This window comes from Leptonotus elevatus, chromosome 16 (assembly GCF_054856555.1).
Source record: "Leptonotus elevatus isolate MCC_2025b chromosome 16, RoL_Lele_1.0, whole genome shotgun sequence".
NCBI classification, from domain to species: domain Eukaryota; kingdom Metazoa; phylum Chordata; class Actinopteri; order Syngnathiformes; family Syngnathidae; genus Leptonotus; species Leptonotus elevatus.
In genome coordinates, this window is record NC_141254.1 from 4628341 (window position 1) to 4656276 (window position 27936).

General features: G+C 39.1%; 1 protein-coding gene across 1 annotated transcript; it reads left to right on the forward strand.

Moving 5' to 3' along the window:
* Nucleotides 1–1684: 1684 nt before the first annotated feature.
* Nucleotides 1685–26875, forward strand: LOC147160427 (uncharacterized). The gene is made up of 11 exons (XM_086098637.1): nucleotides 1685–2032; nucleotides 5344–5464; nucleotides 7009–7107; nucleotides 7192–7225; nucleotides 8038–9833; nucleotides 9926–9956; nucleotides 11755–13523; nucleotides 15873–15918; nucleotides 16027–17831; nucleotides 20699–20735; nucleotides 24726–26875. The coding sequence occupies exons 1-11, from the start codon at nucleotides 1938–1940 to the stop codon at nucleotides 26270–26272; spliced, it is 7380 nt and encodes a 2459-aa protein (XP_085954763.1). The 5' UTR covers nucleotides 1685–1937; the 3' UTR covers nucleotides 26273–26875.
* The last annotated feature ends 1061 nt before the right edge of the window (nucleotides 26876–27936 follow it).

The window sequence follows — 27936 nt, forward strand, 5'->3', positions numbered from 1 at the left end:
CTTCTGTATTCCCTAGCATTAATTATTATTATTTTTTAAACATATAAATATGTTTTGGGGATCATGACAATATTTAAAATAGAATGTTTTTGAGAGCAAATTAGTTAATATCCTGCGACTCTAGATCAGTCTCGCTATACAGTACTTTCTAGTGCGGGCTTTTAATAGATGTAGGACTATCAGCACTGTTAACTGGTGGTTCTTAAATGTCCTTCAAACTACAATTTATATCTCTAATTAAATGAATTAGTTTATAGAGCACATATTAATTTCTGTTAATGCAACCTCACAACAAGCAATCTCACTTAAAACAGCTGAAGCCTATCCCAGTTTATGAGGCAGGATTCAGGTTACTTAGTCACAAACAAAAAAAGTGGCATCACATAGCATTCTGTCTTAAATATAGGTTCAGGTATATATCCTATGACTACCACTAACAAGTCCATACACTGGCTAGTAGGGGTGTGAATTGCCTATTACCTGGCGATTCGATTCATATCACGATTCATAGATCACGATTCGATACCGATTAATCCCGATACGAATCTATAAATTGATTATTGCGATTTTTTAAGCTCAAATTTAGACAATACTAATCAGTAAACTTGTACATGTACACTAAGATTTGTATGAAAATGTATTTATTTATCTGAAAATTCAGGTTGCAGTCTGTTGCATGTTTGAACAGCACTGAAATCAAATATTAAGGCTTAATGTTCCATTAATATAACATTCTTCCATGCTTAATGTGTAAATCCTAACCCTAAGTGAGACGTTTTGTTGAATATTCCCATGAAAAATTGATGTTTAAAAATAGATTCGGCCGCATATTGAATCGATTCGAGAATTGCACGCTGTAATATCGCGATATATTGCCAAATTGATTTTTTCTAACACTCCTACTGGCTAGGGATTCAGGGCTGAACAATTAATCGAATTTAAATCGACATTGAATGCAATTTTGAGAGAAAAAAACTCTTGATATGCGGTACAATTGTAGGACGAGTCATTCTAAATAGGAACGATTTGATCTGTGGGAATCTGATTTGATATAGCTCAGTCCAAGACGTTGATGCAATGAGTATCTTGTTATTTTACAATGAACTTGTCAGTAAATGTGGAATTTCCTTCAAAGAATTTAACCTAACCTAAAATGTTAGGGGTAATAGTAGAAAAATGAAAGATGCACACTATAAATTCACTTGCGAAGAAAATACTCATATTTCCTTTCCTCCTTCATTTTTACTATGTTACTGATAAATGGGCTAAAGTGTAGAGCAGAAGTTTGTCAGCAACAAAAATATATTTTTTTAAATGCGTGATGAAAAATTTACTTGCACTGTCTAAAATTTTAGGAACAAAATGCTACTACTACAAAGGGGAAGTTTGGAGTGTTGTCAAGAGGACCTTCAAACATTTCTTATTTAATCGCAATTGCAATATTGAGGAGTGGATTTGGGTATGTTATGTGTTTATAATGTGGCAGGAAGTCACAACTATGAACACAGTTCTCAACAATCATTCACCGTGTCACCCATTTAATTACATTTAAACACAAATGTCAAAATTACAATGAGCATGTACTGAAACTGGGCATTAAAAAAAACGACAACGGTGAGCGTTGGAGAATCCAGCCAATGAAGCCTATTCTGCCCTCTGCTGGACAACATTTCCCACTGCAGTGTCTAGTTCCTGGTTCATATCACGCTCTCGGTGACACTTGGAACACCACGCAGCATCAACTTTTTAAGAATGGAACTAGTCGGGTCTTAGGCCGTTAAAAATAATTTTCACTAGAATAGTATTCAAATATACTGCTGCTGGTAGACGTTTCGTCGCGGCAGGAGTCTGGAGACTCTTGCGCTGCTTTCGCTCTCAGTGGACTACCCAGCTAAGCTAGCTAACTGGCTAGTTAGCAAGCTACATTGCTTTCCAAAATGACTAACTGCTGTGCTGCAGCCAACTGTGACTACCAGCAAGAGGGGCCCGATACCAGCATCCCACTTTTCAGCTTTCCCTTGGATCCAGAGCGGTAAGGGTTTTCCATCGAAGAGTGGGACGTACCGAGCATGCAAAGGAAATATGTTAGCCATCTGCCTTTAGCATTGTCGTTCGCTCAACATCATGTTGGCTAACAGTGACACAACTCAGTTGAAAATGGCGCAGACTCACCACACTAATGAAAGAAGTCACGGAAAAATAAAGTAAACGCATTCGTTTTGAATGGGATACTTGACTGCAGCGGTGGTCGATGTGTTATTATGTAGTGTTCGACGTTTTTCAAAAATGAAAATAAAGCGTAGTTGGAAACTTTTTGTTGTGCAAATTGCAAAATCTTATCTGTTATACGACACCTAGCGGCTCACCGCGGTAAGGTAGTGGGACCGACTAGTTGCACTAATTTAAAAATAGTTAGGCTATTCAATTTTCACTTATTCGTCGGAAAAGCATTCAAGACTTCATAAACAATGAATTCGGTTTGCTTTACAGTCCATTTTGAACGATGCAATTCTGTTATTTTTCTTCGTTTGGCAATTAGAATGACTCGTGTACCTAATTCATTAACTAGTTGAACAGCGTTAAAGCCTAAAATGCTATATATATATATGTATGTATATATATATATATATATGTATGTATATATATATATATATATATGTATATATATATATATATATATATATATATATATATATATATATATTATTATTATTATTATTTGCATGATCAAACTTAAGTTTGAGTTCACTCTTGTTCAACTTCAAGCCATCCACACCCAAAGTGACGCACCCCTGCAAGGTTTGGTATCTGAGTAAGTTCTACCTGCAGAGAATGTGTTTCTACTGTGACATAACGTTGTATAACAATTACCATGACTAAAGTAACACACCACTGAAGATTAATTTGTCATTCATTTGATTAGGCAGTGTGTATAAACATTAATAGTGAAAATATAAATGGCAATTGATTACCTAAAGAAAATTCAGCTGATTACAGGTGTATTCAAGGATCCTCTTGAAAAGTAGAAGCCAAATGTCTGTCACTTTTTTAAAAATGTGCATGTGGAAGCACATCCTACCAGCTCTCCTGCTTGTCCTGGGGAAATACCTACACTGTAAAAAATAGTGATATTTACTTGAAAAGGCCTGGTAAAGGTTGATGCACTCAGAAGTTTTAAGTACATTTTACAAGGCGTTTAGACTTTACTAGATTTTTTCAAGTAAATCCTGTCGGAAACGTGCTAGCACATCTTCATCGTCATCAGTCTCTGCCGCCTGCCTCACTTCATAGACGTGCTTAGGGCTCTCAGCTTTTTTCAAGGTATATGGTGAGATCGGTGGTGTTACAACGATGAATGGCTGAATCCAAAGATCAGCGGCTACAGGCTACAAACGCTCGAAGTATGCATGCACAGCTTAAAACGAGCATGTACGAGTAGTTACGGCAATTTCAGTTCACAAAGCTAGTCAATACTCAAAAAATATTAGATCGAAAGCCACTATGACGCCTCGGCCTTCACACTGTTATATCTATGAATAGTAAAAATTTAAAAAAGGAGGGGAAAAAGCAATCATTAAAATATAAGATATGATAAAATACACCTTTATTTATCCCACCGTGGAGAAATTCACAGCGTTACCAGCAGCAATACACATCATCATATATTAATAATATGTAACACAAAAAATACTTATGTGCCTATAGTTAAATAAAAACGGAGAAACACTGTAGTGCAAATAGATGGCATCATCATCACATTTGTTAAAGTTGAAATGAAAACATCACATCACACCACATCAATGGTCTACTAAATAATAGTTCAAGTATAGTACATAATCAGGGTTTTTCCTGTGTACAACAGTGGTGGCCACTACCTAATTTGCGCTCCATCCATCGTCAAAGTCTTAAAAACACAGTATATCCAATAAACATAATAGTGTTTTACAAAAAGCTGAACTATATTTACAATTTAATATGCACTAGTGGAGAAATTTTTAATGATTGTAGTTAAAAAATGGCAAAAAATAATGGCAACTTTGTATTCATATAATTTCTCATTTCCAGTCCTTGATCGTAAAATGGATGCAGGAGGGCGGCTGATAATGCTATAGGTCACCACCGCGAGTACTGATACCTTAAAATAAGACTGGTATTGGCACCGATACCTGGTATCGGTAGTCACCCATTAGGGGTGAGAATCTTTGACTGTCTCACGATTTGATTTGATTCTGATTTTTGGGCCTGCGATTTGATTCAGAATCGATTTTCGATTCAGAATCGATTTCTGCTTCAATTTATAGATGTGCAAAGAATCGTCATGATCTAATCCAGTCTGACTCGCTAATGCTAATTAGTGTGCTACTTGCGCCACTTTTATCACTCAAAAGAACGGACGGCTATTCATACAAAACGCTTCAGGAATGTATACAGAGAAGCATCTTAACATTACTAATCGATAATTCCTCTTCCTACGCTGCAAAAACAACAACTTTTATTGGAATAACTTGATCGTGACTTCTACTCTCTAATTTGGCTACAATTTAACAGTGTATCAGAACGCGCGGAGCAATACTGCCCCTAAGTGGCCAAATTGTGTACAACATGAACAGCGCTCCCAATAAAGGTACACACAAACAAGGGCAAGATAGTATAAAATAATTTAAATAAAATCGATTTTGGGACATTTAAAATAGATTCTGAATCGTACTAAATGAGAATCACGATTTTTATGAGAATCAATTTTTTAAATGTATTTTTTGGCATACCCCTATCACCCATCATCGTCAGGATGATACCACCTCTGCCTCATTTTGAGCTAGGGACAATTCCATGCATGTTTTTCGTAATGTGGGATGAAACCGGTTTAAAATACGATCTGATGGATAGTCATTTAGATAGGAAATTGGAACTACTTTTGGAATTGGAGCTCTTTATTATTTTCCTTATTCATTAATTTATTTCCAGATAACAATAGATAACCAATGACCAGCAAAAGTGCTTAATGAAGCTTAATGAAAGATATCAGTGTGACTCTTAGAACTGTATACCTGCTTCAGTACCCCCTTTGAATAATCATGTCATGAAGATTGAGCCACATCTGCCATGTAATAATAAATCTGATGTTCTAAAGGTGGAACTAAACATTTTTGTGTAAGAATGAAAAGAGAACAGAATAAATGTATGTGCTAAACATAGCCAGAAACCAGTCATAACTTCATTTTTACCAGACTCAAGACTAATGGAAGAAAAATGGGCAAGTTAAAGTCTACCATGCATTTGTATACAAACTGAGCTGAAAGTGAAAATGACAAATTTCTCAGTGTGTTTTTCCTCTGTTTTTAGCTGCAAAAAATGGTTGACTAACTGTTGTCGCCAAGATTTGGCGTCACAACCTCCAGAGGAGCTGCACAAACTCTACAAACTTTGTGCAAAACACTTCGAACCCTCTTTGATAAATAATCAGGTAATCAGTCATTTTGAACATTATGCTTACATACGCATTCTCATAATTGTTTAGCAACATTTTATTTTTGCTGTTGTTGTGTGTCAATTTTCCATTGTCGTTGGTGTTGTTTTATTTGGAGCTTCCTGCATAATTTGGGGGCAGGAGTGAGTGGTGGCAGTGGGAGTTGCATTAGAAACACAATTTGACTCCAGTTTGAACTATAGCAAATTATAAACCACAATGAATGAACTCTAAACAATTGCGTTAAATCTACAAAGGCTCATATTGGCCAAATGGCCTGAAATTCACATCACAGTATAAATTGAATCCCTTCACAGTACTGTAATGGTAAATGTTGCGATAGAAAATAAAGTGCAAAGATAATCATGCAAGTACTGTATATCCGAAAGGGTTATATAGCAAAGTTAAATTTAGTTTATAAAAGAAAGAAAAGAGAAAGCAAAAACAATAAAACAGAAGCAAAGATGCAATGTAATTTTGAGAATATTTATCGGGCAATTTGCCATTGTCAAACTAGAAAATCTACTTGCTGCAGTACTGACCCCCTTTGAAAGTTATGAGATTGGAATGACTCTTTATAGTCAAGCCCTCAGGCATTGCAAGTGAAAAGAAATTTCACATTTCTTTGTTTTAATGTCGAACAAAAACAAAAGGTTCAGAAGGTTCCCAGGGTCAGCAGCATCTCTTATAAAGTTAACTGAAAATTTTAATAAATAGTTCCCTGAGATCAAAATTGTTTTAGATTTACCTTATCGGCTGTCCAAATTTAAAAATAAATAAATTAATAATAATAATAATAATAAATTTAAAAAAAATAATAATAAAGGCTGATACTATTCGTCAATATATATTCGTCAAAATGCCCGATATCGTCGCCAGTTATCGGTCTATCCCTATACAATAGCTTCAACGAATCCGGTCGTATGCTGTATTCCGACAAGTGTTACAACAGTAACGACAGTGCAGTGACAGTCTATGATGAATAAAGTTGTCGTTGGCATAGTTTTTGTAACGGTATTTTTAGATGTAATAATCTGGCGATGAAGCTTCACTTTGTCTCACTGCCCTTGTTCCACGCCTCCACTCCATGTTCCCGCTGCCACTGGTATGAATCTAACTAGCAACGATCGGGCTTGCTGAAGCTCGCAAAATGAGGCTAACCATGAGTCATGCCCCTTTATCCAGTCAAACATGCCCCGGTCACTTTTGTTTATTATCTTGCGTTGTCACAGCCTCATGTTCAAAATTTCTTTGGTTCAAATATGAAAATCCACTTTCGGTGTATTTTCAGTTGCTGAAAATCGTCAGTAAATAGTGTTCCGGTCTAGCCATTCTCACACAGTGCTGGACTCCTTGAACCCTGGGATGTTGAACCCTTGAATAAGGGATCTGATTTTAAATATTGTCACCGCCGCTGTCAAAAACATGTTTGTTCAAATTTTGTTTGTGTTCAATTTTTTTTTTCCTGTTTTGCACCAAAAGTAAAACTTTAAATTTTAAGTCAAAGCAGAAGTAAAAAATTGTTTTTCTTCTTTTGACAGAAAAGTCTCTTGAACGACGATGCTGTTCCAACAATATTTGACTTTGCTGTGCCCACCGAGAATGAACCAACATGTAACAGGAAACGTGCGGGAGGCCCTGTAAGTGTGTCACTGTCTGACAAATGTCTTTTAAAATTTTCATTCAAATATTTAATCAATAAATAAACATTATTATTACTTCAGGTGGAAGAGGAACCCACTGTGAAGAAGACAAAAGGTAAACTTCAATGCATGTCAAACAAAATCATGACTAGGATCTTACCAATATGGATGTTTTTTTAGTTCGATGACGTTGATTCCGATAGTTGGCTGAATAAAATTTCAACAAACAGTTAATCGGCCAATTACTTCATTTATACTTCATTTGGTACTTCATTTTTTATAGCGCTTTTCCACCTTACAAGGCCCTCAAAGCGCTTTACATTTCACTACTCATTCACCGACTGATGACAGCATCGGGAGCAACTTCAGGTTCTGTATCTTGCTCAAGGATGCTTTGACGTGGTCACAATGGCATGGGATCAAACCCACAACCTCTAGGTTGCAAGACGACCACTCTACCACTGACCCACAGCGCCCCATAAATAATTGAGTATTACAGGCTTTATAATTAATTAATCTACTCTTGACTAATTGCATTTTATTTAGATAACTTTACTTTCCATAAAAATATTATTTTTTTATTTAAATGGATGTTAGTGAATGAATGAATCAAATAATAGACGCAGACATGAATATTTTTTTTTAACTCTGGAGCATTTTCCAGATCTAATTGCATTTTAATACAAAACAGTAGAAAAATACTTAATGGTATTAATGCATTAAAATCCCACCGCTAAAATATATAATTAATACCCTAAAATAGTTTTTGTTACCTTAAGCCTTACAACAATAAAAATATGAGTTACAGGCCCTACCATAACCCTAACCCATTCAACCAAGATTTATGTAGAAAATATTTGCCTTTGTCAGCAAAATTTGAAAAAATTTTAATCATTTTTGACTCACTTATGTGTTCTTTTCCATTAGACAACATAGCAACACCAAAAGTGACTGAGGAGGCAAAAGAAGTCTCTGGCGATGGCTCTGCAACACCTGAACAGAAAGAATACCAAGCTCAAGAGAATGTTGGTGGCTTTAAAGCCAAAGAGATTCTTAAGGCCTATTTCAAGGAAATTCTGGCACTGACTGGATTCAGCATCAACGGTGGCAACATCAACACAGATGAGTCGACTGGAGCAAGGGATCAGCATTCTCTGAAGAAAATCTTTGTCGAGAAAATTGATAAGAAGGAAATCCTACAGGTCAGTGAGAGCCTAATGCGAGAGGAGATCCAGAACAGCCTGAGATATGCCCGATTCTTTTCTATTCTGCTCCAAAATGTGACCAGCATTGAGGGAAAGGAGCACATTCCAATTTTCATTCGATCTGTCACAGAGGCTGGTTTCCCACAAAAACACCTTGTTGGGTTCCTGCCTTGCGATTTGGATGCCGACAATCTTTTTAACCATCTTCTATCCGAGTTAAGAAATAAGTGGGGGTTGCGGATGGAGCATTGCAGAGGACTCTCATATCTAGTTAGTGGACGCATGTGTCAGCCAATGCGAGACCTCACTTGCAAAATTTTACTGGAATTCCCGCAAGTTGTGTTATCACCAAGTGACCCATATGCTTTTAACATATGGATCATTCGCTGCATGCCAGTGCCAACGATTCAAACTATCGTGGACACTGTGGAAGAAGTGGCCTCATTACTCAGGAACACACCTGAGCTGTACAAAAGATTGGAAGGAAAAATCCAGATGGCATATCGCCAAATAAAGGGAGAAGTGGATCGAATCAAGGGCATCCTCAGTATGAATTGGGAATATGGCACTGATGCCTTCCAAACCATGTTGGATATCTTGGAGCCTTTCCTGAACTGCATCAATGAAATGATTTCAAAGGTGGATGAAGATGCAGCTGAACAGATGGCCAAGCTCAAGCCAGTACTGAGGAATTTCAATTTCATCATGACATTAGTTGTTCTCAAGAACACCCTGTGTTGTGTGAGCATACTCAACTCAAGTCTCAGGGGAATAATTAGCATGAGCAGTACGTTGCAGTACACAATTTCAAATGCCTTAAAGCTGGTAAACAAATACCAACAAGACATTGCCATATTAAACCGAAAATGGTTTTCAGATGCAGTCAGTCGAGCCAAGAAGCTTGGTGTTGAAGTCATCAAACCTGAGATTGACCATGGAGATTCAAATGACACCCCGCTAGAGGACTTTTACAGAGAAACCTTAGCGCGGCCCATCTTGCAGTATCTTGTTGCAGAGGTCAAGCGTATTTTCAGTATAGAGATGGTGAGGATTCTCAGATGGCTCTCTTTAGTGCCATCCTACATGGCTGACCACAATTTCAGCATTCGCCGTGACAAAGTAGCAGACGCCAATTTGAACAACCTTGCAAGGCCTGACACATTCTACGAAGAGCTTGGTTGTTGGGAAGTGAAATGGAGACATGCAAGCAAGCGCCGGATTCTGCCAACCACAGTGTTTGCTACACTGAAGATACCAGACATTGGGTTTTACCCAAATGTGCAGAGCTTGTTGAGGGTGTTGGGTACTGTGCCATGTGTAAATGCAGAGGCAGATGTTTATGGGCAATACCACATGGTACTGGAACGATGCCACGCCTACCTGAAAGACACTCCCGAGGACGAAAGACAGTGTAGCTCTGCATATGTCTATGTCAACCAAGATGTGCATTTCAATGTTGAGCAAATGGTGGACTCATATGTCCAGAATCATCCAGACATACTGCAGATGATACAGACCGTGAGTAGATTTTTTTTTTTTTTTAATAACAATTGTTTTGACCAATGATAAAACATCTTTAATAACAGTGACAATTGTTGTATGTTTTACAGGACGAAGAAATTAAAGATAAGCCTTCTAAAGGTACGGTGATTTATCCAAATTGTGGAACCTTGATTTATGAATTTAATTAATTTTATGACCCACTGTTCACCAACCCAAATGTTTGTAAACCAAGATAATGTTTACCATCAAAGGAATACACCACTTATAACAAATTTTCCAGTATTTGATTAGGCATATGCATAAAAAATAAAAGTGCAGACATCACTCGCTTCTTACTCCCTGATTATTATTATTTTTTTAAAGATTAACTATCAAAACAAGAACATACCTTGGGCAAAGCCATTATCCAGGTCACGTGATCGCAATGACGTATTCTGTGCGTAGACACCCGCCTTTGTTCATTTGAATAGGAGCTTGCTGATGCAATGGCAAGAGAAATGCTGTCTTCTATCGACAAATACTGTGCCAATTGTGACTGCCGTAATCCTCAGCATGTCAGATTTCATGTCCTTCCGTGGGGTGGTGGGGGGTGGCCTTTCCTAATGTAGATGTAAGCACTCTTGAGGACGACAAAATGCAGCTGGTCTAGCGAGTCAAAGTTGGTCGGATTTTTACCGTCCAGGTTAGGGACTGTCCGCAAATTACATTTCCAGAGTGACCAATGTCAAGGGTAACTTGAGTCCCACATATGTCATCCTGTAACACGCAACTTGCAGATGATCTCTAACTTGTACATGCTATAGGGCGGCTAGATGCGTACTCCTTATCGGTCACAGTTTCATCTTCACTTTCGGCTGGACACAAGTCTTTGGCGACTCCCTCGTGGCTGTACTGCTTTTGAAGAAGTGGTTCTTTGCTATAGGTCAGGGGTGTCAAACTCATATTAGCCCTCCAAATCAGAAGCTGTCGGCAGCGACAGGACAACACACTTGTTTTTCAAATCACCGTAATTCCTGAACCGCTAGCACTAGCAATGTAATTCCAATGGTTTCTGAAAGCAGAGAAGCGGAGCTTTACGTGAATACCACATACATTACAGTAGCTAGCAGATTGTCACGCGTGGAGGAGGGGGAAGTCCCCAGTCATAGAGAGGAGTAACTTCAAAGTACCGTAACTCTTGAACTATTTGTGCTAGCAACATAATTCCAACGGGTTTTGAGAGCGGAGAAGCAGAGCTTTGCATTGATGCCACATACATTACGGTAGCTAGCAGATTTTCATGTGTGGAGGAGGGGGAAGATCTGAGGTCATAGAAAAGACAACAGGAGATGACGATAATTTTTTAAATTACTGTACAATGTATTTTGATGTAAATATCGACTTAAAAACGGTGAAATACGACTTAAGTCGAAATTCGGGTTACATCTCCAGCGTAGGAAAGGAACTCGAGGACTTCCTGTATATCGCTGTTAGTGGCTGATGTATATTAATTTACACTTGACAAGACTACACTGCCCGGGGCAGTGGCAGGTGGAGCAGGCACAGTAACTCATTAGGTTTGCCGTGCCCTCCCCATGACACTGCTCTAGTGGCTTTATGATGGGAACCGGGCTGGATCAGCCGAAGCAGAGAAGTGTGGAGCAGGCCCAGCCACAGGGCTCTAGAAAGCTGAGTTCACTGGCAGAGCATAATTTGCAGTCAGTTAACAAAGAGATCCATCTATCCATCCACGGCTGACATTGCTCCTACAATCCCTGCCTGGAAGTTATGTCTGGCTGGTAAATTCGTATCAGTGTGTTCGTATTAGAGCTTTTTCCCCCTCCACAAGTCCTTGTACGAATATACTCACGCAGTCTTCACATCCCATTTAGCGCTGTACTTTTATATTTGTCCCATTGTGTTCATTTTTTGTTTACGCCCTTATCTTTTCTTACAGTGGCAAGCCAAGGAAACCATGCTGAAAAAGACACTGAAGATGAAATACAACTAATAAACATGGAGATGGACGCTGAGAGTCTTGTAGAGATGAAGTGTGCTGAGACGGATAGAGAATCTTTGAAGTCGGCCCTACAAGCCGCGGTGACTGCAGCATACAACAGCCAAAGCTGGCAACAAAATGAGGTTTCTTCTGCTCAGGATGGAGAAGTTGAGTATGTCACCAAGTCTGAAATGAAAGAAGTACTCACTGTGTGTGAAGATGCAGTCAAAGAAGGAATTCTCATGGAAGCCGGGGGTTCATTCTTTTCATTGTTCATCGATCGTGTTGTTAAGATCGGGGCGAAGGAATATCTTCCGCTCTTTCTTAGGTTTGTGGACAGTTTTGATGTCATGCGACTGGAGTTGATGGGATTCCTGGAAGCAGATCTGGATTGTGAGGCTATGGTGCGTCGCCTCACAGAAATAGTAACAGAAGAGTGGGGTCTTGATTTGAATAACTGCAGAGGTCAGGCATACCTTGGATCTGGTGATGTTTCTTACAAACTAAAAGCATTTGCTTGCAAAGTACAGGAGAAGTACCCCCTTGCCATTAGCACACATTGCTCTTGCTACTCATTCAACACATGGTGGTCAAAATCTATTCCAGTACCTGTTGTTAAAAGAGCCCTTGATACATTTGAAGAGGTGGTGAGTTTTTTTGGCAGCAGAACTGCTCTAGAAAAACAGCTTGATCATGTAATTGCCTACGGTCTTCGGGAGAGCTACGAAAAGGTCCAGGAATTGCAGGGGACGTACTGTTCCCTTTGGCAAGAAATGCATGATTCGTATGAAGTGTTTGTGCAGATGCTGGAGCCCCTTGTTGAGTGTCTGGAGAAAGTTAAAAGCAACCCACAGAGGTGGAAAAATGATGTATCAGAACAAGCTGGGGTACTCCTAAACAAACTACTGCAATTTGATTTCATTATTGCTTTGGTTACCTTAAAGAATACCTCATCTTTTACCAGAGAGCTGAGTGCAGGACTTCAGAGAGATCATTTCAATGCAGCGTTCCAGCTATGTCAAATCACTGGCATTGTGGCCACGTTGAACAGAATAAAAACAAATTTAAAAGTATTCCACCAGAATTGGTTTGATGAAGCCTGTGCAATTGCACAGAGTCTAAGAGTGCCCATAGAAATGCCTGAAAACTCTTTGCCAAGGGACAGCTTAATAAAGCCAGTAGGGTTTTACAAAGACGGCTTAAGCGTGCCCTTAGTCGATAACCTCATCAATGCCGTCAAGGATCATTTTTCCGAGGATCACAAGGAAGCTCTTAATTTCCTCTCCCTGGTTCCTTGCCTGGTTACAGTGAGTTACATGTTTGAGAGCTTGAAATCAAAGCCGCCTCTTTACAGCAGTGATCTTCCTGATGCTGAAAACTTCTTCACTGAACTCTGCTGTTGGAGAGTTACATGGAAGACTAAAGTTGCCTCAGTGACGATCCCAAATTCAATATTTCAAACACTGCGTCTGCCGCTTATGCAGTACTTTGGCAATATCAATGCACTCCTCAGGATTATGTCTGTGCTACCCAGCACAGCCCTTGAGGACTGTGGAGTTGTAATGCGACATAAGAAGTTCCAAGAGTACCTGAGGAATACATATCCCAAAGACAGGTCCCTGTGCTTGGCTGTGCTACAGGTCGGCACAGACTTCAACAGAGATCTTGACCGCATGGTGGGCCAGTGTTTGAAGGTTACTCCACAAGCCCTGGAGGGCATCTGTTTGGTGAGTGCTTTAGTTAGATTTAACTAATACATTGTGATATATGTTTGTCCTTTATTGTATTCCTCAAGCAGGTTCTCCAGTAGACGAAGTTTTATCTTGCAATGATTTTTTTTTTATAACCAAAGTTATCGCATTTATCAGTATTATCATGATTAAAGAGACAACAGGGCATTCAAGCAAATTGCATCAGGTCCCGAGCTGAAGGTGGGCCAGAGAGATTGCTGACACCAGCCTATATCCGTGGATGTAGTTGGCGAGGGGAACATGAGAAGTCTAGCTACTTAACACTAGACACGCAGTTGAACACGAGAGTATAATCTGTCATAAATTTGTACACTTGAGAATTGTTTTCCCCCTACTTCTAATATTATGGCTATACCCCGCCTATTGCCAATTACAAAACAATGGCACCGCTTTAGACGCTGCAATGACCACGTGTTGGGAATCTCCAGCATAGGGCTCCTTGCCAGCTATGGCTAGTCGGAGGACCTCAAGAGACAACTGATATTGCTCATATCAATGATATATCAATGTCATAGCTGTACCGTCACAGCCAATGTCAGTGTTTGGACATCTTTTTTGTGGCGTGGGGGTGAACAGGCCCTCAGGGGTTCTAAAAAAACATCCAATCTTTATTACTAAAACAACATGGGACATTCCGTGTCAATTCATGCAAATCCCCAGAACTTCCCCAGTGACACCACTTAAATTTGCCTGATTTTTATTCCATTAGTGCCTTATGATGTCAACAGAAAGAATCTGAACTTTTAGCTTCCTAGCTCAAATGGTTTTCAAGTTATGTTCCTTCAAAGTTTGGGTGACACGCCCACTTTTGGGATCCAGGAATCGCACACAAAATTTTGGACCATATTTGGAGGCCATATATTTTGTTTCAATGTAGGTACAGACCTGTAAATTGCTATATCAATAGTACAGCTGTGCTATTTTTAAGTGCAGACCCTGTCTATCAGAATCTGCACTTAAAAATAGCACAGCTGTACTATTTGTAGTAGAGATATTAACGCTTTAAAAGTGCTTTTTATTTTTTATTTTTGTAATGACTCAATACATTTTGTTGACATTCTGGGGGTCCATATCTTGGAAATGTTTTGTGTTGGTGGGGGGTTCAACTTATTTATCATCATATTTGGGAACAGAAGGGCTTCAAATACGGCTATGGGACAAAATGACCATTTTGGACCCCCTACATCACGCCACTGGTTGACCATGTAGGCACCCGATGATCCGAAAAAGCCCCCACCACCGTAAAAATCGCAGCTATTCTTTGAAAACATTGCAACCTATATTAAACTTTACAATATTGTAAACTGTATACTTTTTCACCCCTATTCTCTTTCGCGCTGGTTCTCAACCCCAGTCCTCGAGTAACCCTATCCAGCCTGTTTTTCATGTCTCCCTTAGCCAACACAGCTGACGATCGTTATCGGGCTTCATGCGGCGCTTGCTCATTAGCTGATCGTTTGAAACACCTGTGGAGCATGGAAAACAGGCTGGATAGGCGTACTCAAGAACCGCGGTTGAGAACAACTGCTCTATAGTATCCTCATAAAAGATTAACTTTTTTTTTTTTTTACTTGAAGATGAAGAGCAAACTTGGAATTATATTTAACGTAACTGAAGTCATAGTAAAGAAGAACTCCGACAAAAGTGTCTCTCCTGGAAAAACGGTATGGAGTCAAAAGGACTAAAGGTCAATATATCCAAGAAGTAATGGTTAGTAGTAGAAATGAAAAGGCAATTGACATCAAGGATAATAAAAACTCCAGTCTAAAACAGGTAAAGGCATTTAAGTACCTGGGAGTAACGATGAATGCGGAAGGAGAACTGTCAAGTGTTAGGGGAGACAGAAAAATTCCCAGGAGACTAAAAGTTAAACTATGTAACGCAGTCATATATACGCAGTACTGTTGTGCGGGGCAGAGGTATGGACAATAGGTAAAAAGGAGGAGAGGATTTTAGAGGCAACAGAAATGAGGATGCAGAGACAAATTAAGGGGGTGACATTGAAGTATAAGGAGAGAAGTGAGAAAATCAGGAGGGAGTTAGGATAAAACAATATAAATGAGAAGTTAAAGGAGATTAGAATGAGGTGGTATGGGCGTGATGACAATGCAAGAAGTTTGTAAGGCTATGAGTCTGCAATTAGAAGGAAAAAGACCAAGAGGAAGGCCAAAGAAGAGATGGAACGATGATGTGTATCGGGATTTGCTCCATTTCAAAGTGAAGCCAGAGGATGCTCAAAATAGGAGTTCTTAGAGAGTAAAGAATGAAAACTGAGGGTCATGAATGATAACTAAATATATGTGATATATATTTATGTCTCCACAGAATAAGGAAGCCAAAAGTTTATTCAGAAACTCTGACAATATGGAAGGTATAGTATTTTATTTTATTTTATTTTTTTAGAGTCAACTGAAATTAGTTTCATTTGTTAGCCCCAACATCACATTTATTTTTTGTACTATTTTTCTTTGCCCTGTAGTGGCCACGTCTGTCAAGGTGGAAAGTGATGAGCCTGAAATTCAGCAGTGTCCTGAATTGAGGGGGGAACAACAACAACACATGAAGCCAGTAGATGAGAATGGACAAATTGGTGACAACCGTCAAAGTCTGGTGACAATATTCAGACAGGCTGCAATCCTTGGGAAAAAAAATCTCAGTCTCACAGATCTCTCTGAAGAGCAAAAAGAGTATTTTACCCAGGAGCTCAACATGTGCCACTGGTCCAGTAAAGAGAAATGTGCACAGTCCATGAGTGAAGGTGAAATTGTGACTTTACTCATAGATGGCATTAGAGATGTCGTATTGAGTGAGCTACAGGAATCTCCATTCTTCTCACTTATCACAGACAAACCTGTAAAGATCGCAGATGAGACTCACCTACCTGTTTTTGTCAGATATGTCAGAGAATCTGCTCCAAAAGTAGAGCTGATAGGTTACTTGCCATATGACAAAAACTGTGACGTTAATACACAAGCAAGTAAGCTTTCAAAAATTCTAACAGAATACTGGGGCTTACCGATGGCACACTGTCGAGGACAAGCATTCATGCACCTGGGCTCAGGTTACCAAAGCCTGAAGAAAATGTCTTTGGACATCCTCGAGAGCTATCCACTGTGTGTTGTAACACCGAGTGAGTCCTGTGGCTTGGCGTATTGGCTGGTGCGCAGTGCGTCTTGCCCTTCTGTGGCAAAAATGCTGGATATCACAGAAGATTTGCTACTGTTCTTTGATGAATCTCCTGGTCTAGAAGAACAGTTGGCACAGGCCGTTGATGGGCTATTAAACATGCCAAGGGAGGCCTTGGAGGAAATTCCAGAGACATGCTGTTCAAGATGGAAAAAGAGAGAGGACTTTTTTGACATACTTGCTGACACATTGGAGGGCATTCTCAGTTGCCTCGATGCTGTCTGTACTAATGCCAGAGGTTCCATGTCAATGCATGCTCAAGTTCTCTCCGCTGCTCTGAAGAATGTGGATTTCATTGTCACCCTTGTGATCTTGAAGAATGCTTGTGCTCCTCTTCGTAACTGTAGCACTGTCTTCCGCTGTGGAAACCCTGCTGATATTCTTTGCGAAGTGGAAAAGATCCCTCTAATCATAGAGACTCTCAACAAAATGTTGGACAATATCAGCACGGTACACTCCACTTGGTTTGAACAGGCGTTTCGATTAGCTACAAAGGTAGCCCCTCATCAAATGTGTTTCTCTGAAGAAGCCAGCAGCTACGATTCTCCAGAGATATACTACAGAGAAAGTTTGAGTATCCCCCTCGTCAAAAGTCTCATTGATGAAATGAAATACAGCTTCTCAGACAGCCACTTGAAGGCCCTATCTATTCTGTCTCTACTGCCATCTTGCAATCCACAGCCCATTCTTCCTGAATCCACAGACAAACCTTTTAACTTCTACCTGTCAGATCTTCCAGAACCGGATACACTTGAGCAGGACGTCAATGCATGGGCTGCATTCTGGAGAGACAAAGACCAGGATGCTGCTCCTCCAACGTCCATTGCTGAAACATTAGTTCATCCTGAGTGTCAAAACCACCCAACAATTATTTTACTGCTTCGGCTAGTAGCGGTACTGCCCAGTGTCAGCATCGAATGTGACCTAATGAAGTCCACTCTGAATTCAATGAGGGATATTTTAAGGAACACTGTATGCAAAGGCAGCCGGACAGCTCGTGTGATGCTCCTCTCTCACAACACAACACTGCAGAGGCTGCCTGAAGTCATTGCCAATTGTATTGAAGTTGATCCAGAGAGCAGTCCCTTTCTTTCACAGGTAAGTCAGTCCATGTGCACTGCTTAACTAATCTCGCAGACCACCTGTTCCTATTTGTCTCACACACCATCGAGCATCATAAATTGCTTTATTCTAGAATATTTCATTTTCAGTGCAGTCCCAATATTTCAGCATTCTGAACAGCAATGAGGATTTTCAAACTTAAATTTTTACCCAAGTTTAAGATGGCTCACTGACCTACTCTGAGAAGTCAGAAATTAATGAAGCGTAAACTCAACATCTAATTAAAATGTGTTTATTTATTTATTTATTTTTTAAGTAAAGCAGTACGTTTTAAAATGTTTGGATAGTTGTGTATATATATGAGTGTGTATATATATGTGTGTGTGTATATATATGTGTGTATATATACGTATGTATGTGTGTGTGTATATATACGTATGTATGTATGTGTGTGTATATATACGTATGTATGTATGTGTGTGTATATATACGTATGTATGTATGTGTGTGTATATATACGTATGTATGTATGTGTGTGTATATATACGTATGTATGTATGTGTGTGTATATATACGTATGTATGTATGTGTGTGTATATATACGTGTGTGTATATATACGTGTGTGTGTATATACGTGTGTGTGTGTATATACGTGTGTGTATATATACGAGTGTGTGTGTGTATATACGTATGTGCGTGTATGTACGTATATATACGTATGTGTGTATATGTACGTATGTGTGTATATGTACGTATGTGTGTATATGTACGTATGTGTGTATATATGCGTATGTGTGTATATATGCGTATGTGTGTATATATACGTGTGTATATACGTGTGTGTGTGTGTATATATACGTGCGTATATACGTGTGTATGTGTGTATATATACGTGTGTATATACGTGTGTATATATACGTGTGTATATACGTGTGTATATATACGTGTGTATATACGTGTATGTGTATATATACGTGTGTATATACGTGTGTATATATGTGTGTATATATGTATGTACGTGTGTATATATACGTGTGTATATATATATGTACGTGTGTATATGTGTATGTACGTGTGTATATGTACGTGTGTATATATACGTGTGTATATATATGTACGTGTGTATATGTACGTGTGTGTGTATATATATATATGTACGTGTGTATATATATATGTATGTGTGTATGTATATATGTATGTGTATGTGTGTATATATATATGTATGTGTGTATGTATATATGTATGTGTATGTGTGTATATATACGTGTGTATATGTGTGTGTATATATACGTGTGTGTATGTGTGTATATATACGTGTGTGTATGTGTGTATATATACGTATGTATATGTGTGTGTGTATATGTGTGTGTATATATACGTGTGTATACGTGTGTATATACGTGTGTGTATATATACGTGTGTACATGTGCGTGTGTGTGTATATATACGTGTGTATATGTGTGTGTGTATATATACGTGTGTATATATACGTGTGTATATGTGTGTGTATATATACGTGTGTATATGTGTATATATACGTGTATATGTATGTGTGTATATATACGTGTGTATATACGTGTGTGTATATATACGTGTGTACATGTGCGTGTGTGTGTATATATACGTGTGTATATGTGCGTGTGTGTGTGTATAAATGTGTACGTGTGTGTATATACATTTGTGTACGTGTGTGTATATACATTTGTGTACGTGTGTGTATATACAATGTGTATACGTGTGTGTGTGTATATACATATGTGTATACGTGTGTGTGTCTATATACACATATGTGTGTACGTGTGTGTATATACATATGTGTGTACGTGTGTGTGTGTACGTGTGTGTGTATATACATGTGTGTACGTGTGTGTATATACATTTGTAGGGGTGTGTGTGTGCGCGTGTGTGTATATGTATATATGTATATGTGTGTATATGTGTGTGTGTGTGTCTATATATATGTGTATGTGTGTGTGTATATATAAGTGTATATATGTGTGTGTGTGTGTATGTATGCATATGCGTATATGTATGTATATGTGTGTGTGTGTGTATGTATGCATATGCGTATATGTATGTATATGCGTATGTATGTGTATATATGTTTGTATATATATATATATATATGTATGTGTGTATATGTATGTATGTATGTATATATATACACGTATATATATGTGTGTATATATATATATATATATATATATATATATATATATATATATATATTTTTTTTTTTTTAAAGAACATTAAAGTTAGTATTAGTTGGGCATGGGCCGATAATATATTCTGACACTATGGTGACTGTGAGCAAAACATAGCCTTATCAAGGTTATTAAAATTACAGCTCTAAAATGTCCTTTGAACAATATTTTTTTTACCAAATATATGGTATTTGGTGGATTATGAAATGTTATGTTTTAATAAATATCATATTGTCCTTGGAGTTAATTATTACGCACTAGCACAATGTTGTTGGTTTTTCTGTTATTTTCCATAATGCACGTTAACAGAGCAAAAAGGCCTTGAAGGTAAGCTTGCTGGAGTTTGCACAGAGTCACTTCGGTCTCCCTCTTTACCCCTTCTTCACGTGTAACTGCTCACCTCAAGCCGCCAATCATATGCCATTCCATGCTTAGAAGTCTCCTAAAAAAAGAGACAGACAGAATTTGTGGTTATTGAACCCATGACTTACCCATGGTAAACCGATAATTGGCCCATGCCATAGTACCAGTGTAACCTTACAAAAACTTAAGTATTATTACCAATGTTGTTCATTTAGGGCATAAACCTCACATTGGCTGGTGGTCTGATGTATTTGTTCAGGACTGAAATGTCATGTTTTAGAATAGTCAAGCACGTCAACATTCACGTTGCATGACCAAAGTTGTGCTTTGTGCAGGTGATGGAAACTTTACGAGGCCTACATCTAGACAGGGGTAAGTGCGTTAATCTGATCTCATGAATCTGAATTATTTCTGTGCTTTCAGTTTTGTGTCTAACCCCTTTAATTCAATTCAAGTTTTATTTATATTGCACCAAGTCACAACAGAAGTTATCTCAAGCCAGGTATTTTACATATTCAGCAGGTCTAGCACTGTTTATAAGCTCATTCATTGTGTGTGATAAGGGGCGTAATGGAGCAGTGCTGTAATGCAGGAAGCCAAGATGACGAGTGCCTCAATTTAAAAAATATTCTATTCGAGAACAACATCGTGACAACAGACAAGTGGGGTGGTTCAGTGCAAACGTGACTGACTTTTAGTTACAGGTCATGGCATGAGGACAACGGAGGAAGCCATAAAGAGCAACTTAACACCAAATCAGCTTCTTCTCTTTTTTGCTGATCAACAGTAGTATAAACTGGTGGTCATTATTTTGACATTTTAGTGCATATTTGTTGAAATCTTGAAATTGGGGCAACAAAGTCTACGTCGCCATCTTCAGGTTAACTCAAAAACGTATACATTTATGTTCTATTTTGAATATTATCAGTGTCCCAAAGATGTATTAATACGTTTTTAATGTTTTTGTTTTAATGCTAGAACATACAGAAGGCTTTGATGCAGCCTCTGAACTATAGAGAATGGTTGAAGCAATGGTTTTTATTACAAAAACGGCCAGCAAGTGGCAGCAGAGTATAAGAGATCAACCTGGGCCATGTTAAAAACAAGCTATTTTCCACACAGTTTAAAACTTAGCTATCTTCTAATGCTAATTGCTACAAAACGGAAACAAATAAGAAATATGCTTTTTTTTTTCCTGATGAAAGAAGAAGAGCCTCTAATCTCTCTTTTGGTAGCTTCCATGTTTTTATAGCAATAGATCACTGTGGGCCTTGCAAAATCAGTCAAAATCCAGTAAAACAGCCAGGAGCGAAGGGGATTGCTTCAGTGAGGATGGCTGGGAGTGAATGATTTAAACACTGGGATAAACACAATTTGGCTGTTTTTCCTCTTCTTGGACGAGCACGTACTATACCCACGTCACTTTCGTGAGGCTGATGTAGTCTCTCTGCCACCCACTGGCTCAATCTCGTACACTCCTGCTTGGAATTGTAGCATTTGCTAACATCTTTATATCGATTTTCAGATTAGTGATTTATTAGCATAGCATTTGGTTAGTCTATTTAGCATACATAGCTTGTGGTAGTATAGAAATTTTTTAGATCATAGTTTTCAACTTTTCACTGCTGCTGTTAATCGCAGCCAGATCATGCCTAATCCTCTCCCCATTTGCAAGCCCAACAGTCCTCCAGGCAACGCCTCCTTTGAGCATCTTTTTTAAATATTAGTGAGGGGTGGAGCAAAAATCTGGTTGGGTGCTTGAGGGGGCGCATTTTAATAAATGTGGTGACTTGTTTAAAAAGACACAGCACCCAACAATAATTTTTCTCCTCTAGATGATGGTCTTGGTTTAAATAAAAAGGCAAGTGCAATGGGAATTGATTACATTTCTACTGCATCTTTAAACCAAGAGTGCCATCTGGAGGAGTCAAAAAATATCGCAAGTGCTTTATTTTCCCATCACAAATTTCAGGTTTAGAAGGGGGCTGTGTCTTTTTAAACAAGTCACCACCTTTATCAAGGCTTCCTCCATTGTCCTCATGCCACACTTGTCTCTTGGCTTCTCGTAGAAAGATAAATAGGAGCTTCATCTTTCAGCTTGACAATGATTCAAAATCCAAATCAACAAAAGAATGGCTTCCCCAGAAGAAGATTAAGGGTTTAGACGAGCCCAGTCCAGGCCTAAATACAATCGAACATCTGTGGTGTGATCTGAAGATGCCTCGACAATCTGAAAGATTAACGTTTTTACATAGAACAGTGGGCAAATATTGCCATAAAGATGTGCCTCACATAGACAGACTCCTCCCCAAAATTGCAGAGAGCTCTAATGACACTAAAGTAACAAAGTATTAGTTTGATGATGTGCATAATTGTGCAAACCAGGGTGTGTTGCATTTTTTTTATTTTTAAAAGGTTAGTATATGTTACAGGTCACATTAAAGGAATACACTACTTAAAACTAATTTTCCAGTATTTGATTAGTGTAGGAATAATTGTAAATATAGTTATCATACATTTGCTGCAATGAAGAATTGCTTCTGCTTACAATGACAAAAGCTTTGCTCCGCTCCCACATTCACATAGCTAGATTAGGGCAGCCGTATCTAGCAGCTAATTAACAGAAGATGACTCATGAAATAATTTTTATAATAATTTACAATTATTTCTACAATTAGGCATTGTGTATAAAGAATAAAAGGGAAAATATCTCTGGCATCTGATTTGACTTGACTTATTCCCTGATAAAAAATAAAAAAAACTGATTAAATATCAAAATAAGAAGCATACCTCGGGCAACGCCATTATCCAGGTCACGTGATTACGATGATTTATCCGGTGCGTAATCAACAGCCACCTTCGTCCATTTGAATAGGAGTTTGCTGATGTTATGGGCAAGAAAAATGCCGTCTTATTCGCCAAATACTGTGCCAATTGTGATTGGCGTAATCCTCAGCATGTCAGGTTTCATGTCCTTCCTTGTGGGGGCAGAGTGGTGGGGGGTGACTTCTAGCACAACGTGTAGCTGGCCTAGCAGAGTTCAAGTCAGCCGCATTTTTACCGTCCAGGTTATGGGCAGTCCACAACTTACATTTCCAGAGTGACCAATGTCAATGGTAACTTGAGTGCCCCTTTGATGTCTGACGTGGGAAGCAATAATTCCTTGTGAGTCACTTTGTAGTCATTGGAAACGTGTTTACAGCACACAATACATCATGATGACCACGTGACTGTCCAAAAATGGCCGCTTCTGTACTTATTCAAAAATATTCATAAAAAGTACTATAAAATCAACAAATTTATGAAACATTTTTCAAGGGAGAAATTAAATTAACCATTTTACAGAATAGATGGTTAGTTTTTAATAAATGGTGTGTTCTTTTAATGGTAGAAATCATTTTGAAATGATTTATCCTAGTCTAATTGGTTTTACATTTAAGAAAAAACAAACTGACATTTGAACAGTTGTGCATAGACTATCCACTGTAGTAGCAGTGTTGTTGTCTGTAGCACGGGAAGCAGGGGCACTTGCTACAATTGGAATGAAAGTTAGTGACATGAGTACTACACTTGTAGTCTAAATGAGAGAATTTTTTAGTTATATGCTTTAACAGTAGTCTGGCTGGAAACCACATTACAGTAGAGAATAGCCACAGTTTGGCTTTAGCCCCAGGTGCTAGCTAGCTAGCTCCCATGGTGCTTGTTTACCTGCTAGGCAGCTAGCTAGCTAGCTTCAGGGGCTAAAGCCAAGCTGTGACAGGGTTTTTGCTCTCTGGACCTGGATTTGCCGCCTCTGCGCACGGCGATTACGTGTCGATCGAAACTCGTGACGTGGCGAAATGGGTCGTGCTCCGCAGTGGAGACACAGCCACAGCCGAGAAGACAGTTCCTGTGCAAGTCCCTTCCCCCCTCTCTATACCTGAACGTCCTGAAGTGGAAACAGGGCTTATAGAAGTAGTTTGTGTGGGTGTTTGTGTTCTGCTGTGAAGTATAGGGGTGGGCACACTCTGTTCTCAAGAGCCGGAGTCCTGCAGGTTTGGGATGTTTCCCTTCTCTAACACAGCTGATAAATGATCAGCTCATCAGCAAGCTCTGCATAAGCCTGATAACGATTCTGTTGATTGGAATCAGCTTGTGTTCGAAGAGGGGGGACCTCCAAAACCTGCAGGACTCCGGCCCTCGAGGGAGGACCCATCCCTGGTGTAGTATGTTTGTGGTGGGGAGACAGACCGTCTTTTGGTCCCCCTACCACCATCTTGGCGTGCCCAGGACAAAAAAATTTAGTTCCTTTGTCTTTGTTAAACTTACAACCGGCCGATAATCATTACATACAATACTAAATATTTTCACGTTTGCCAACAGGAGGTGACACAGAAGAGTTGCCAAACCCGGGATTACAAACAGTACCCAATGCTACCTGTGAAACAACTGAGAAGCTTGCAGGTGAAGAGGAGAAACCTACTGAGACTGAAGTGGTCCTGAAAACGGTTCAAGGACCAAGACAGCCGGTCTCTTTTTATGAGCCCCTCTTACGTGAAGAAATTATCAAAGAACTCTGGGATTCTCAGTTCTTCACAATTATCACTGAACAGACTGTTGATATTGATGGTGAGGTTTACGTCCCACTGTGCATCAGGTACTTGAACAAAGAGGACATCCAGTGTGAAGAAACGCTGGCTTTCATCCCGCTCCTAGAAGACTCGGCTGTCCTTTTAGAGGCCATCGAGACCACACTGTCTGAAAAATGGGGGTTAAACATGGCATATTGTAGAGGACAGGCCTTGCTGAGTGTCGGCAAGGCTGGAAACGAAATGAGAGCTGTAAGCTTAGCAATAGCCAATAAATACCCTCAGGCAGTAAGAACAGTCAGCTATGGTTTGTCCCTCAATGTATGGCTAGCAAAGTCTTCTCCAACGGAAGAAGCATCTGATAGAACAGCACAGGTTGGTGAAATATTACATTGGCTTACACAAGATGTCGAACGGCAGAACAAACTGGAAGAAATGATCCTCCACGTATTTCAAAATAATGAAGGAAAGGGGAACGAGCTGAGGGACAAGCTGATGAAGAATTGGGAGAAGAGTCACGACATGCATGAGGTGATGGTAGAGATTATCGAAGCGGTCTTGCTTTGCCTAAGTGAGCTCAAACATCAGGGAAGTGTATCGGACCAGCAGCAAACATCGCAGTTCTTTGATTCAATCAGAAACTTTGAGTTCATCCTTTCGTTGGTGGTGCTGAGACATGTCTTGCATGAAACGAAAAAGCTCAGTCAGTGTCTTCAGGGCAAGCCTTTAGACATGTTACTTGCTGTGAACAGTTTGCCAGATCTCAATACGTCTCTCAGGAATTTGATGAGTGATATTGACACGTACCACAAGGCATGGTTCGAGGAAGCCGTCACGCTCGCATCCAAACTTCACATCCCATTGTTACATTCAGTTCTCCTCGAACCTCTGAGCGAATTTTACAAAAATGCACTAAGTTTGAAATTTGTCGAGCACTCGATATCAGAAATTGACAACCTCTTCACTGAAAAGGTGATGGATACCTTTCGGTGTCTGGAGATTGTGCCTTACGCAATGTCCAAAGTGGAAACCAGCACTCTGAGCGGTCTTGTGCTGCGTCTGTACAAGGAAGACTTGCCAGACGAGTCCTCGCTTCAAGATGAGATGAAGTTGTGGAAGGAGAAGTGGTTGGACCCCCTGGCAGGATATCTTCCCACTACTGTACTCGACACCCTCAAGACATCACAGATCCGAAGTTTTAGTAACATTGAGACTCTTCTGCGGCTGCAGGTGATTTTGCCATTTTCAAGAAGGGAGAGTAATTTCAAGCAGGGAAAGAGAAGCTTACAGGAGTTTATACAGCAGGAAAAGCGATCCCTGACTGAGCTCCATCCTCTGTAGTAGCTGCAGGTCTTCCTTCCGAGAGAGATGGTGCTGCCGCCGTACTCGAGAACAATTCGACTCTCTCCCGTTCTGAAATCAACATTTCTCTGTATATTGATTTAATGGATTCTGCTTTTGTTGATAGTCTGTTAACCAATTTTTTTTTTTTGATATATTTGATTTGTCCTCTAGTTTGTACAGTTGTACTGTCCAATGGGACCAACATAAGGGGTGTGGAGCAGTTGGGGGAGTTAAAAAGCAATTATCCATTGACGATTATAAATACTTGTGTGCCTTGATGCAAAAGAAATATTTCCTAATGTGTATCATGAAAATTGTCCCATTGGCATTTGAAACAACTACAGTAGTTTTCCCTCATTACCAGAAATGACCAGGCCGTCATCAGTATCACTTTTTATGAATTATTTTACATTTACATGTCACCTCTTTCCTTTACTTGTGCACGCATTGAATTGCTTTCATCATGGGTGTGTTGTTGATTTCCCATTTTATGTCACATTGCAAAACTGTATTTGCTGTAAACCTAGCTTTTAAAGAATGTCTCCTTGATAGGAAAAGCATATATATTTGTCAAGAAAGTAATAAAAGCGTCCAAAAAGATTCATTTTGTTGTTTGTCTTGACCATATAGCGCTGTCGACACAAGGTGGCACTGTGAGACTGTAGTTGTATTATTTCCCTCTTCAGTAAAGGACAAAGCAAGTTCGTCAAATATTTCAGTTGCTTTCCCAAGTTGGAAGATATTCTTGTCTTATTTATTCAAATACACCCAAATTCGTTTCACTTTTTGTCTTCGTGGCCCCTGCAGTGTTGGAATGCTAAGCTGATCCGATCATACCAGTTATGCAAATCACTGCTCTTTGGATTCGATGTTACCATTGTGCTTAAGTTAATATGTGATTTCTTAGAGCAAGTGTTTTCCAAAGTTTTTTCTATTGGAGAAGGTCAATTATTTGCTCAAGATTCCAATGTGGGCTAATCCCTGGCAGAATTTTAACTTATTAAATCTAGTGACCCACCCTCACTGAATACTTGGCATAATTTGGGGATGTCTAACAAAAGATAATGCTGATAGTTTGGATTACGCTATTTTTATACAGTGACTTGAAGTATTCATACCCCTTGAACTTTTTACCATTTTGCCATGTTACAGCCACAAGCTACATGTTGTGGTTGGCTCCATCAATACATTTTAGAGCCACCTTTCGTGGCAATTACAGCCGCAAGGCTTGGGGTTTGTCTACCAGCTTTACACATCTAGACAGTGAAATAACTCAAGATCAGCGTCTGTCAATTTTCAAGTCTTGCCATTGGAATTTAGGTCTGGACTTTGACTTGTCCTGTCTAACACCTTTTTTTCTCCATCTAAACCACAGGGGTCAGCAACCTTTCCCGTCAAATGAGCCATTTTAGGCCAGGAAATAAAAAATGTGTTTGGAGCCGCAAAACTTTTGTTAGCGTTAGTTGTGTACTGAGGGCCCAAAAGCTAATTAGAACTCCATGAGAACACAAAAATATCAGAGCAGCAGCCAATAAGTAATTTTTTAATTATTATTTTTCATACTTCAGTTTTTATAAATTTTTAGTGTTTTCTGTCAAATTTCTGACATTTTTGGCAATTTTATGGTCATATGGTAATTTTCTGCCTCTCTTTTTCCTTTT